The sequence below is a fragment of the Heterocephalus glaber genome, unplaced genomic scaffold (assembly GCF_053883595.1).
Source record: "Heterocephalus glaber isolate CG9 unplaced genomic scaffold, H.glaber_assembly_v1.0 deba00000818, whole genome shotgun sequence".
In the NCBI taxonomy this organism is placed as follows: domain Eukaryota; kingdom Metazoa; phylum Chordata; class Mammalia; order Rodentia; family Bathyergidae; genus Heterocephalus; species Heterocephalus glaber.
Window position 1 is genome coordinate 14959141 of NW_028258164.1, and position 12011 is coordinate 14971151.

The 12011-nt window shown below is 35.5% G+C and overlaps 1 protein-coding gene across 33 annotated transcripts in view; it reads right to left on the reverse strand.

The window, feature by feature from the left end:
• The window catches only part of Kmt2c (lysine methyltransferase 2C), a 268017-nt gene that overhangs the window by 52768 nt on the left and 203238 nt on the right, over positions 1-12011 (reverse strand). For 26 of the 33 annotated variants that reach the window (XM_087207697.1, XM_087207695.1, XM_087207696.1 and 23 more), the window contains 7 exons: positions 11319-11449; positions 6942-7119; positions 2523-2627; positions 2144-2191; positions 912-1082; positions 745-777; positions 525-644 (listed from right to left, as the gene is read on the reverse strand). In XM_087207697.1, coding sequence (XP_087063823.1) covers positions 525-644; positions 745-777; positions 912-1082; positions 2144-2191; positions 2523-2627; positions 6942-7119; positions 11319-11449 — 786 coding nt within the window. The remainder of the gene's footprint in view (positions 1-524; positions 645-744; positions 778-911; positions 1083-2143; positions 2192-2522; positions 2628-6941; positions 7120-11318; positions 11450-12011) is intronic. The other 7 variants (XM_087207688.1, XM_087207687.1, XM_087207682.1 and 4 more) reach the window with 3 other exon arrangements.

Consider the following 12011-nt stretch of genomic DNA (forward strand, 5'->3'; position numbering starts at 1 on the left):
ATACGGCAACATGTGAGACTCAGGAGCCTAGTCTTTAACAAGCTCCCAATCTATAAGGAAGACCTCAATTGCCCCACAGGTACTAATATTTGTGGTCCATGTTACAAATGAACAGAGTAGCCATGGGGATTTGACTGGCTAACCCCCGAGGAAATGACGGTGAAACAGATCAGATCACTGAGTAAAAGGCACCCAGGGGACTGTGGGCCACGGTGCTCCAACAGAGCAGACACCATGTAGAAATGACCACAAGGCCAAAGTCAGGTGGAGCTAGGACTAGGGGAAGAGGGAGAGCAGGTACACAGAACAGTGCTGGTCATAAGGTGAACTGTAAATTGCAGGGAATTTCAGGTAAGTAGATGTGTGACTGAAGCTAGTATTTTTCCATCATCACAAACAAAGTGTACCCTATCCATCCATGTTTAAGTGATGACTATGGGTGCTGAAGAGAAAAGCAAAACATGTATGTATGCACAGATGTGTGCATTTGTAATATACAACAATACTTGGAAAAGCTCACATACCCTGACTGTGTATTGGCAACAGCTGAGATGGAGGGGGTGGCTGTGGTAATGGAGCTGGCTGGGTGTTCACAGGACTAAGGACAGCAGTAAATAAGTCTTCAACATCCTTTCCTCCAAGCTCTATGAGGGAAAACAAGAATAGTAATAACATTAAAAGACTATTGGGGTCACAATAGGGATAATGTCATTTTTATAGATTAAATATTCAGAACATCAATACCTGGAATTTTATATAACTTGCCGAGAATCGCTCCTAGGACAAAAGAAACAGAAATATTAACAACTACCAATTCAACATATTGATAAAAAAGCACTTGATAAAGAAATTGTTAAAACAGAAGTCAAATTATAAATAAGCATGCAGAAATCTTTGAAAGTCATATTTACTCATGTCTTTTAGAAAGCCTAGATGTAGGGCAAATATTTTACCATCTGTGACCATTTTGTCTAGTTCAGGACTGAGGATCCCATCGAGCTGCTCTTCAGTCAATGGTCGTGAACTCTGACTGACACTTGGCTGAGGCAAAGAGGAAGGATCATCAGCAATGGGACCCATGTCTGCAAGAGCAAGGTAAACAAATGCAATGGTGAATTCAGAAACACACACGCACAAAATGTATGCACTGTCTGTGTGCATTAGTATACAACAGTTCACCTAAAATAAATTAAGTCTGTAGTTCTGAGTTCAGAAGGATTCTTCTAGCAATTTGGATAGGTTATCAGTAAAAATTAGGTTCCCTGTATTTGGGAATGTATGTGCCACCTATAGCTATCTTTTAATCCAAGCACATACATTTCCTGAGGAAACACATCAGATTTAACTTATTAATTTCTGCAAAAAAGAAGCCCCAAGTTCAGAAAGAAATCTCTGAGAAGTCATTACATAAATAATTGTTTTAACTTGGAAAATAGTGGTATCAAATGTACATTCAGTTATGGGGTACAATATGTAAAACAGAAGGAATAAATTTCATATAAATGAAAAGCTCTAAATTTTCTATTGTTTAATAAACATTATCCTTTGTAAATAATTTTAATTATAATTTTTAAAATACTCAGTAATCACATTCTGAAAATACAAATTATGTATATAACATTACATCCTTTATCTTATACATGCTAGTATTTTTGGCAATAGTCACATGTGAAAGTAGTCTGTCTATACTTTTTTCATGCTTTCTCAATATTGTTGACCTTAAAAGCAAAAATTTTGGGTGTTCTTATTTGATCTTATATTAGAAACTAGCTGTAGGGCCAGGGATTTAGCTCAGTGGCACCACGCTTGCCTCACAAGTGCAAAGTCCTGAGTTTGATCCCTGGTATCGCAAAAAAAAGAAAGAAACTAACTCTAACATTTGAGTAATATTACAAATTATGTATTAATAAGCATGAAATCATTTGTTTATCATTTAAAAATATTACTAAGAAAAATCACTCAAAGCACAGTATGGCAATACTATGCTTTAGCTGTACACAAAAAGAGAAAAGCAAAGTATGGATTAGTAACAAATTAGCACTACTAACAAATATGCATGCACTTACAGGTTGTTTCAGCTGAAATCACTATTTTTAAAAAAAACTACTTCTAGTCAGAAGTCATCCAGTGCTCAGTTTCTTACCAAACGGAAAAGGTGAGCTCTCAACCTGGAAAGTGCATAAATCAAGACCTACGAGACCCAAACCAAATAAAATGGATGATTACCACAGGAGCGAGAAGGGTGGGAAATGCAAACAAGGCAAGATATAGCAAGACTCTAAGGCAAGGTGCCTTAAATCTAGTGCGATTAGAGAGGCAACAGAAATAACTTGCTATATCCCCCTCCTAAAGTAGAAACACCAAGGTAGATCCAAAAAAAATGTTGACTTCTTTGACAAAGTCAAAACACACAACAAAAAGCCACTTCACAGTTACTAGAAACAAACTAAAGATGAAATGTGCTCCGCAAACATGTGCCTCTCACATGACAACAGCAATCAGCAAATAGTGCTCATCTATACCTGCATGATCCACTGATTTTGCTAGGTCATCGGAGATTATTCCAAGAATGTCATCATCTGTGTTCAAGACTTCAGAAATATCAGCTAATGGGTCATCAGGAGTACCTAAATATAGCAAGTATAATTTTTAAATTTCAGTATTTTCCTAGGCATTAAACCCAAAAAAGCCCTCAGGCAACCATTTACTAAAATTTTTAAGATTACAGCAGATAACAAGGCAAGTTCTAGAATGATAACTTAAAATTTTACTTCTCAAGTAAGGCATTTTCATGGCAAAGGCACACATGTTTTGAACAACAAAAACATTAAAAATTTAGAGTATGTTTTGTGACTGATGCATATTGACAAGACAAAATTTAAAATAAAGACCCACAGGCAATAAAAGTGAAACAGAATGCTAGAAGAAACAAAAGAAAAAAATTTTCATTATAGAAGTGGCATCTGTAAAATGACATGTAGAAAATAAAACACAGCAAAAGTTAATAAAATATGAAAAATGCTTTGTTTTGAAATTCCTTGTCAAGCATAAGCCAGGTACCAGACTACTTTCTAGCTCTGCTCTTCAGCTATTACTCATTCACTCATTTATTTAAATGCTTTCAGTATCAACAGGACTATGTCTTTGGATTATGTATCTGACTAAAATAGCAGTGATAACACAAAGTCTGGCCCTCACAGGACTCTCTCACACATGGAGTGAGACAGTAAACAGATGACATCACTGTAACAAAAATAGAAAAAGGATCAACATAAGCTATGGGGATGCTGCACTTGATAAGGCAGTCAGGAAAGACCTTCTCAAAGAGATTAAGCAGAGATCTAAATGAAATGAAAGGGTATTGTGCACAAAGATGGAGAAAACACTCCAAGCAAAGGAAATGCTGCTGGAAAGGCCCTGGACAGAGAGTTTGGCCACATAGGAGACCAGAGTGGTCAAAGTAATAATGAGAAAGAGTGGGAAGAAACCAAAGCCAAAGTGGTTGGCTTTGGGATGTATTCTCAAGGCTGAGTCAAACTTGAATAGGTAAGACGTGGAATGGCAGAGAATGAAAATACAAGGAGGATGCTAAGGGGTTGTTTTTGGCCTAATCCAATAGGAAAATATTAAAACTCTTACTTAAGCTACCTTTTAGTAATTATAGTACTCAACAGTTAAAGAACACCTGAGATTTCTAATCTACTTCAATTGCCTTCTAACCTAAGAAAATGAAGAGGGGGGATGGACAGAAATATAATACTCCAGGTCAAATATCTCTGTGAAACAAATAGTCCTGGTGGCATTAAATATATACTTCTCAAAAAGAATTCACACAAGCCGGGTTCATGCTTGTAATCTCAATACTTGGGAGGCTGAAGAAGGAGGATTGCTGTAAGTTCAAATCCAGCCTGGGCTACAAAGTGAGTTCAAGGCCAGCCCGTGCTACAAAGTGAGACCCATCTCAAAAAAAATCAAAGAGAAAAAAATCACACAGAACATGGTAATTTTTCAAACTGAAAGTTAATATAAGTTTGGTATGCCCAAATATTCAGAAAATTCTTTAGAGAGATAAAATTACTTAAATGATGTATTATCTGGACAACAGCATATGTGAAAGAAATTATGGACAATTCTTTAAGGGTGTCAGTGTTTTTGTTTTTAAGTAAGTACTACATAAATTATAACATTTTTAGAAAAATTCTGTTTAAAAAGTATGTCCCTACCTAAAGTAATATATTCTATATTTTACCAACAAATCACTAAAATCTATCTAATGGGTTATACTGAAATAGTAAAAAACAAAAAAAACAAAAAAAACCTTACATGCATTCATCTTCCATTATAATGGCAAACAGTAGGTCAACTAATTACATTTAATTTAGGTTACTTTTTTTATTGGTACCGGGGATCGAACTTGGGACCTTGTGCTTGTGCGGCAGGCACCAGAACCACTGAGCTAAATCCCTGGCCCAAGGTTAGGTTTTTACATGCGTGCTTCTCTAGCCCTCCCAGTTTTGGTCTTACTATAAAATCACCATCTCTTCAGCAGTTTTGTGGAATAAACAATCAAGTAAAGGAAAAAGGAACAAAAATAATCTATGTTTTTCCTATCACAGTCTGTTCTCATTCAACTGCAATCGTTTTATTTTATTATTTTGGTAATCCTGAAGATTAAACCCAGGGCTTTCTCACTGAGCCCCAGATTACAGCACCCAACCCCCTGCCCCCACACCTTTTCTTGCTTTTCTGAGACACAGTCTTGCTTTGTAGTCCAGGGTGGTCTGGACCTTGCAGTGATTCTCCTGCCTTAGCCTCCCAAGTACTGGGATTACAGGTGTGTGCCACCACGCCTGGCCTCCAGCTGTTTTATAAATTTTTTTGTTTTGTTTTGTTCTGGGGATCGGAACTCCGGGCCTTGTGCTTTTGAGACAGGCAGTGGGACCACTGAGCTAAATCCCCAGCCTGTTTTATAAAATTTTGATACAGGGTCCTGCTTGATTGCCCAAACTGAGCTCAAACTTTCACTCATCCTGCCTCAGTCTCCCAGACCACTGGGATTACAAGTGTGGATCACCACCAGCAGCTAATCCCTTTCCTCATAAAACTCTAGCGCAAATAACTCCAATTAAAGTCTTTTAAATGGCCTGTCAGGATATATAAAATAACCATTCAAGAACCCACAAGTCTTCCATTATACATTAATTTAACAACACATTGATATGGCTAAAAACTAGTAAGTACTTAAAACAACAGAATGTAAACTTTTCAAAAAATTTGTTAAGACTAAACAAAGGGTATTTAGTCCAGTGTTTTCATGCCTATCAAAAGTGAGGTAGACTGGATGTGCTATGTGTACATAAGGAGGAAAGATAGCTTCTAATTATTTCAATAAGTCAATTAAAACATAAGAGTCTGATACCTGGATTTAGCTTAGTGGTGCCACACTTGCCTGGCAAGCCCAAGGTCCTGAGTCCAATCGATAACAAAAAAAGGAAAAAAAAAAGTCTGTTTAGGAATCCTTCAGCATCTACCAGGGACTGGTTCCTGGGCCCCTTGCAAATACTAAAACTTGCAGATGCTCAAGTCCCTGAAGGTGGCCCTTCCTATTTGCAGACATAAAACTTGCAGATAAAAGTGAGTAAACTGTATTTTAATCTAGGACAATAGTGAGTCAACAAAAATAGTAAGTCAACAATAGTAAGTCAAAAAAACATAACTACTTAATATCAAAAGTCACTTTTTCAGGTGCATGCCTGAATCCCAGCACTGGGGAAGCAGAGGCAGGAGGATCATAGAGAGTTCAAGGCCAACCTGAACTACATAGCAAGAACCTTATCTTTAAAAAAAAAAGTCTTTTTTTTTTTTTTAGTGGAGGGCTGCCTTAAAATTGTTTTCTAAAATGAGTTTATCAAATGAATTGAATAACAAATGTACTCTACAGCAAAAAGAAAACTTGTCAGAAAAACATTAATTTATAATTGACAGTACTAAAAAAAATATAGAAGTGGGGAAAAAAAACAATGAGAGAACAATTCAACTAAACCTCTAGAGCCTTGTTGACATTAACATTACTTTATAAACATACTAAGTTCTGGGGCCAGGGATTTAGCTCAGTGGCGCTGTGACTGCCTTGCATGCGCAAGGTCCTGAGTTCGATCCCCAGTACCCACTCCCCCAAAAAGCATACTAAGTTCTGTCATTCTTCTGATTCTTTTTTTTTTTTTTGGAGGTACTGGGGATAAAACTCAGGACCTTGTGCTTGGCAGGCAGGTACAGTGCCACTGAGCTACATCCCTGGCTCTCTTCCCTGATCTTAAAGAGTTCCCATATTCCCCCCATCTAAGACATGGTTCTCAAATGGATAACTGTGCCCACCAAGGACCATTTAGCAATATCTGACAACACTTTTGACTGTCATGAGACCTCAGACAGCCAGAAATGTTGTTTATCACTCTGTGGCTGAGAACACCCTACTTCCCACACAACAAAGGAAGCGGTAAGAAACCAGGATGTAGGGTAACATATTTCACTATATTAAGAGTCTACCAGCAAATTCTTTCTTATGGTATTCTTTTTGGTTTCTGTTATGAATTTCTTTGAACTATGTAATTAACAAAAATATATTTTATCTAAGTTTAAGAGAACAACTCAACCAACTATGGCCAAATTATATACCCTTGCATTGTCTTCAGTAAAGTGTAAACTGAATGTTTTTGTTTACAACTGATTTTGGTGATAGGTGTACAGGTAAGTCAATCTGCCAAATCTGATAGACCTGACCACTTAAAATAGTTGGATTTATTAAATATAAATTATACTTCAGTAAAGTTGCTTTTTAAAATGTATGTGAGTCCAAACAAAAGCATTTCTAAGGTTGAATTAAAAGGAAGGTAAAATGCCATCTGATATAAAGAAAAAAACCTGTGAGTTATTCTACATACCCTGAGTTCCAGGTTTTGCTGGAGTTGAAGAACTAAGTAGTGGATCTAAGGAAGGATCCAAGAAACCTGTGTTCATGTTTGTTTTATATGAAAGCTGAGCTGCATCCTCTGATAGATTATCTAAATTCAGCTTGTTTTGTCTACTTGTATCTAGAAGATCTTTTCCAAAGAAAGCTTCCTAGACAAAGATAAGCACATAAGAAAATGATTAGTTATAAAATTCTAGACAGATACTAACCTGTCATCATTTTTGACAAGAAAATAGAAAACCTTTCTATTTAATAATATAGAAATTGAATATAAAAATACAAAAGGATTCTGTCAATTCTCTTAGATTTCTATTATTTTAAAAGTAAGACTTTTGTAGCTTTAGTACAAGAGACAAATAAAATTATAGAAATATAAACACAATTATGTCAAATGTGTTCCTAGCCACTGCAGGATAGCAATTCAATTCCAGGAGATTAGGTTACAATTAAATTTAAAAATTGATACATTTATAATACCATTGGCACCTTAATTCATATTATAAGCAAAACTAAAGCTTCATGAATATTATAATATTTATAGATTACTTGCAGAGGCTAGCACAAGACTCTGGTCTATAGCTTTAATATTTATAAATTTCAGGTAGATTTAGTAATCTCATATTGATTCATACACAGTAATTAGAGGACTTCCACTATAAATCTGAAAGAGGGTTTTTACAGTCATTTTAACCACACCATTTGTGCAGCATTTGCAGCTGCTAAAGGCTTCTGGCTTACTAACCTTCTACTTAGGTGAACTTTCCTCCACCTCAACATATCACCTCCACCTTCTGGCTAGTTCATTCAGCTAGGGTCCTGGCAGCTCCAGAAATCCTCCACACTTTTCAATGATCAATACAGAAGACAAAAAAGGAAGCATGCAGGACCCATTTTCTCTTGTTTCAACCTAGCAACCTTGTTCTAGTCTATTTTCTACTACATGGCTTGTCTGGAACAAGGATTCTTTGAAAGACAATTTTGTAGTAGACATCACCATTTAACATATTCTAGCCAAATAGATATAAAAAAGGTTCACTGTAACATTTTTTACAATACAAAAGGTGAAAACAGACAATGTTCCCAAGTAGGCACATGGCTAAATCAACTACATATACTTGTACTACAAAATACAATTTTAAAAACTATGTGAGCCATGCTATCTAAGAAAACCCCTAAAATCTGTTATTAAAGAAAAAGCAAGTTGAGGGCTGGGGATGTGGCTCAACAGTTGAGTGTTTGCCTACCATATTCAAGGCACACTTAGCTCCAAAAAAATAAAAAGAAAGTAAGCTGAATGGTATAACAAATCACTCAGCAAAATATACAAATCAAGGCTACTGTAACCATGTACAAATAAAACATAGAAAGTTCCCACTTTTGAAGGGATTAAGGGGTAAAGACGGCCTAGACAACAATTTATCAGATTTTAAATTTTCATACTTTTTAAACAAACAAGTTGTTCACCATGGAAAATTTAAAAACCCACAAAGCTAGAACACTGAATGGAAGATAGTTCACTTCTTTTCCAGCAATGCTCTGATCATCAGGTAAAGTGCTGACAAGCACAAAGCACCCTAGAAAGTTAGAGATGAGGTATTTAATCCTTTATAAATTTGAGAAATCTGAGGCCACAATTAGCAATATTTTTAGTAATTCATGGTGACTCTACTAATGATTATGAAGAAATGGAGTGCCAGGGATTTAGCTCAGTGGCGCTGTGCCTGCCTCGAAAGCGCAAGGTCTGGAGTTCAATCCCCAGTACAGGGGGAAAGGGGTGGGGGTAGAAGGAGAAAGAGTAAAAAGAGGAGGGGGAGCAGCAGCATTCGTTAATTTGGCAAGGCTTCAGTTCCTGTAGTTAACACAGAAAAGTATTTCCACAGAATTCCTAACCTGATATTGTCAGTGACTCAAACCAACAAGAAACTATGGATATACTACAAGGGTGCCTAAAATCACATGGCATCACTAAGCTATCAGATCTCATAAATATTTCTAGTCCAGAGATTATATAATTTAGTTTATCTAGACATTTTTGTGATTCGTAAAGAAAATATAGAAAGGGGGCAACCCACTTTCGGTCGCCCTTCTGTCTCTTTTAGAAGCTATCTTTCTCTCAATAGATCCTACTCTTAAAAAAAAATATATAGAAAGAATGCTATAGAATCTTTGGTACATTTTTGTCAGTATGTGTTCCCCTAATCAAAGGGGGAAAATACAACTAACACAAGACACCTAAGAAATAGTATCATTACAAAGGCTTCCTTCATATTAGCTGGGGAAAAAAAAAAAAAAAAGAGTTCAATCTTACTTTTTGATATGAGAGGAAAAAATACAGCCCAATAAAGGTCTCAAGAGTAATTGGTAAATTAGGTCCAATACTTTTAATGACTCTTGCCATTGTATTTTTTGGGGGTACCAGGAATCAAACTCAGGACCTTGGGGTTACAAGGCAGGCGGCAGAACCACTTGAGCTAAAACCCCGGCCCTCTTGCCATTATATTAAAAAGTCAATCTTCACGCTTTTATAAACAGCTAAGAAACGCGTATTACAGTTTACAGACAGGGAGCAGGTCATCTGCTCAATACTCCCAGAAAGGTCTGCTAAAAAAGGAAATGAGGGAAACAGGAGGCAACAAGATCAAAGATGCAAACAAGAAACGGATTTATTTCCTGACCAATAAAATTACTGTTTAAAAATAAGTGCACAGCTAGGATGAAAGAATATTTGAAGGAAATAAGGAGAAAATAAAACATGTCTTAAAGACTATATGAATGTAAGGCACAGAATAGATATTCTATGTAACTATTCTTTTTTCCCCTGCAGTGCTGGGGATCAAACCCGGGGCAAAGAGATGGTGAACAAAGCAAGGTCACACAACTGGAGAGTAGCGTGCAAATGCAGAACTCTGATTCTAAAGGCTGAATTCTTTAACATGAACATGGCCATTAAAATGTTAGTCTAATTACTAAAAGAGAAAGTTTTATGAGAAGTGAAAGAAAATGTGTTTTAAAACAAATTAATAATAGCTAAATGGAAAATTAAAAACTATGTACAGCTCAAGCAGGATATGTTACACAGTTCGTAGTTTCATAAGAAGACAGATCAGATGAACAGTTCTATACATTCAAACTGAGATGGACACTCAGTGATGGTCTGTCCCAATTCAATGGAAGAAACTGGCCCAAAAAGGATGAATACCAAGCTCAGAGTCTAGAATTATCTAAGGTCAATATTAAATTGTTTTTTCAGTCCTATTTCTAATATAGAGTTCTTTTAACATATTACATGGCTTTGAATTCTATAACTTAATGTTTACAAGATTAAGAAATTTTTACTGATGCCAGGCTAGATAGGTGGCAACTTGATGCCTGTATGTTCATTCTCCTCTTCCTCTTCTTCCTTTTCCTGGAAGGGTGGCATTTGGTTATCTAGGCACAAGATTGAACTGAAAACACCAGTTAAACAGAGTTTCAAAAGTGAACCTCCCAGTGGCATGGGATATAGATTTCTTTTTATAAATAAATGAGATTTCTTCTATAATTAAGCAAAGCTAGAAATATTTGTGCTTTAAGATTTATCTGGTGGACCGTGCTGTGTTTAGGCTGGTATTAAAACATTAGTTTGTATATCCTAAGGACATACTGATGCCATCTGGGCATGGAAAGTTCAAGCATAAAGTCTGTATGTAGTTAATATTCAGAAAACGCTGTTGATTATGATGATGATGAAACTATGATTTTTGAGCTGGACTTATTTTCACTAATGTTGAATACAGTCATGTAATATAATTGAAATATATGGTTTGTTTTTTCTCAAAAAAAAAAAAAAAGAAATTTTCTTCTTTGTAGTCTATACCTGTAAAATATAATTTCTTCATATTGAGACATCTTTCTAATGTGTATTTTGGAAAACAAAAGAATTCTTTGGCTTAGTCTTTGGCTTACTAGGCTTCTAAAAGCAGCAGACAATTATTAGAGCTGTCACTCTGGCTGCTTAAACTTATCTTCAATTCAATAATTCGTATAACCTGTACTGGCCAAGGGAAGTTTCAATAGGATCTAGGTTTGGTTGCTCACAGATATCAGTGGTATAGAAGACAGCTTTTCACACTTCAATATGTCTTTATTATAGCTTATAGAATATTTAGAAGTGAACAAGTGAGATAAGCTTTTTAGGGTTAGGATATCAAAGTCAAAAAAGGGTAAATGTTAATTTTTATGGGATTCTGGAAGGTAAAATGACATTTATGACTAAATGAAAACAACAACAATAAATCTTTTAAAAACTTAACACATTTCATTCCCTCAACTAACAAACAATATAACATAACGTAAGGCACAATATTACTTGTAAATAAGCAGGGAATGTTTCTTCAAGCTTATTTTTCCTTTTTCGGTATCTTTTCTTTATTTTTTCAGTGCTCTCAGCAACAGAAACAGATTCATCAACCAGAGTATCTGGTAACTGCTCACTCCAGCCTGAAATAAGAGTCACATTTATATATATATGTGGCATTTAAATTTCAAACAAATCCACCCAAGGTAATTTTATAGCTTACCAATATATACAGTTCCATTTAAACAAATAATCTTCTGTGTCATGAAAAGATTTCAAAGCAAGTGTATTGGTAAGTTTAAAGCATCATAAAAATTTAATTTCACGTCTATTTAATATTAGCATGTTTCTTGTTCTCTTAACAACTAGCATTTTCTTGCAAAATAGAAACTTGTTTTATAAAACACAACATGTAGTTACAGACTATAAAAAATGAAAATATTGAATGCTCATGAGTCTGGCTACTCATACTCCCACAGAAAATTTGGTGAATAGAGTATATTAGAAACACACAAGAAAAATCCTTTAATTTATTTCTGTGTGTTTCCTTCGGTCTAGCAATTCTAAGTTCAGAAATGTATTATAATGAGATCATTCTCTGAAGCACTAAGAATGAGTGTGTTCACTGATAGATGTGTTGGGTATCTTAGGTAACTAAACAATTCAGTCCTTACATTGCCTATACTTAATATAGGAAATATGTTT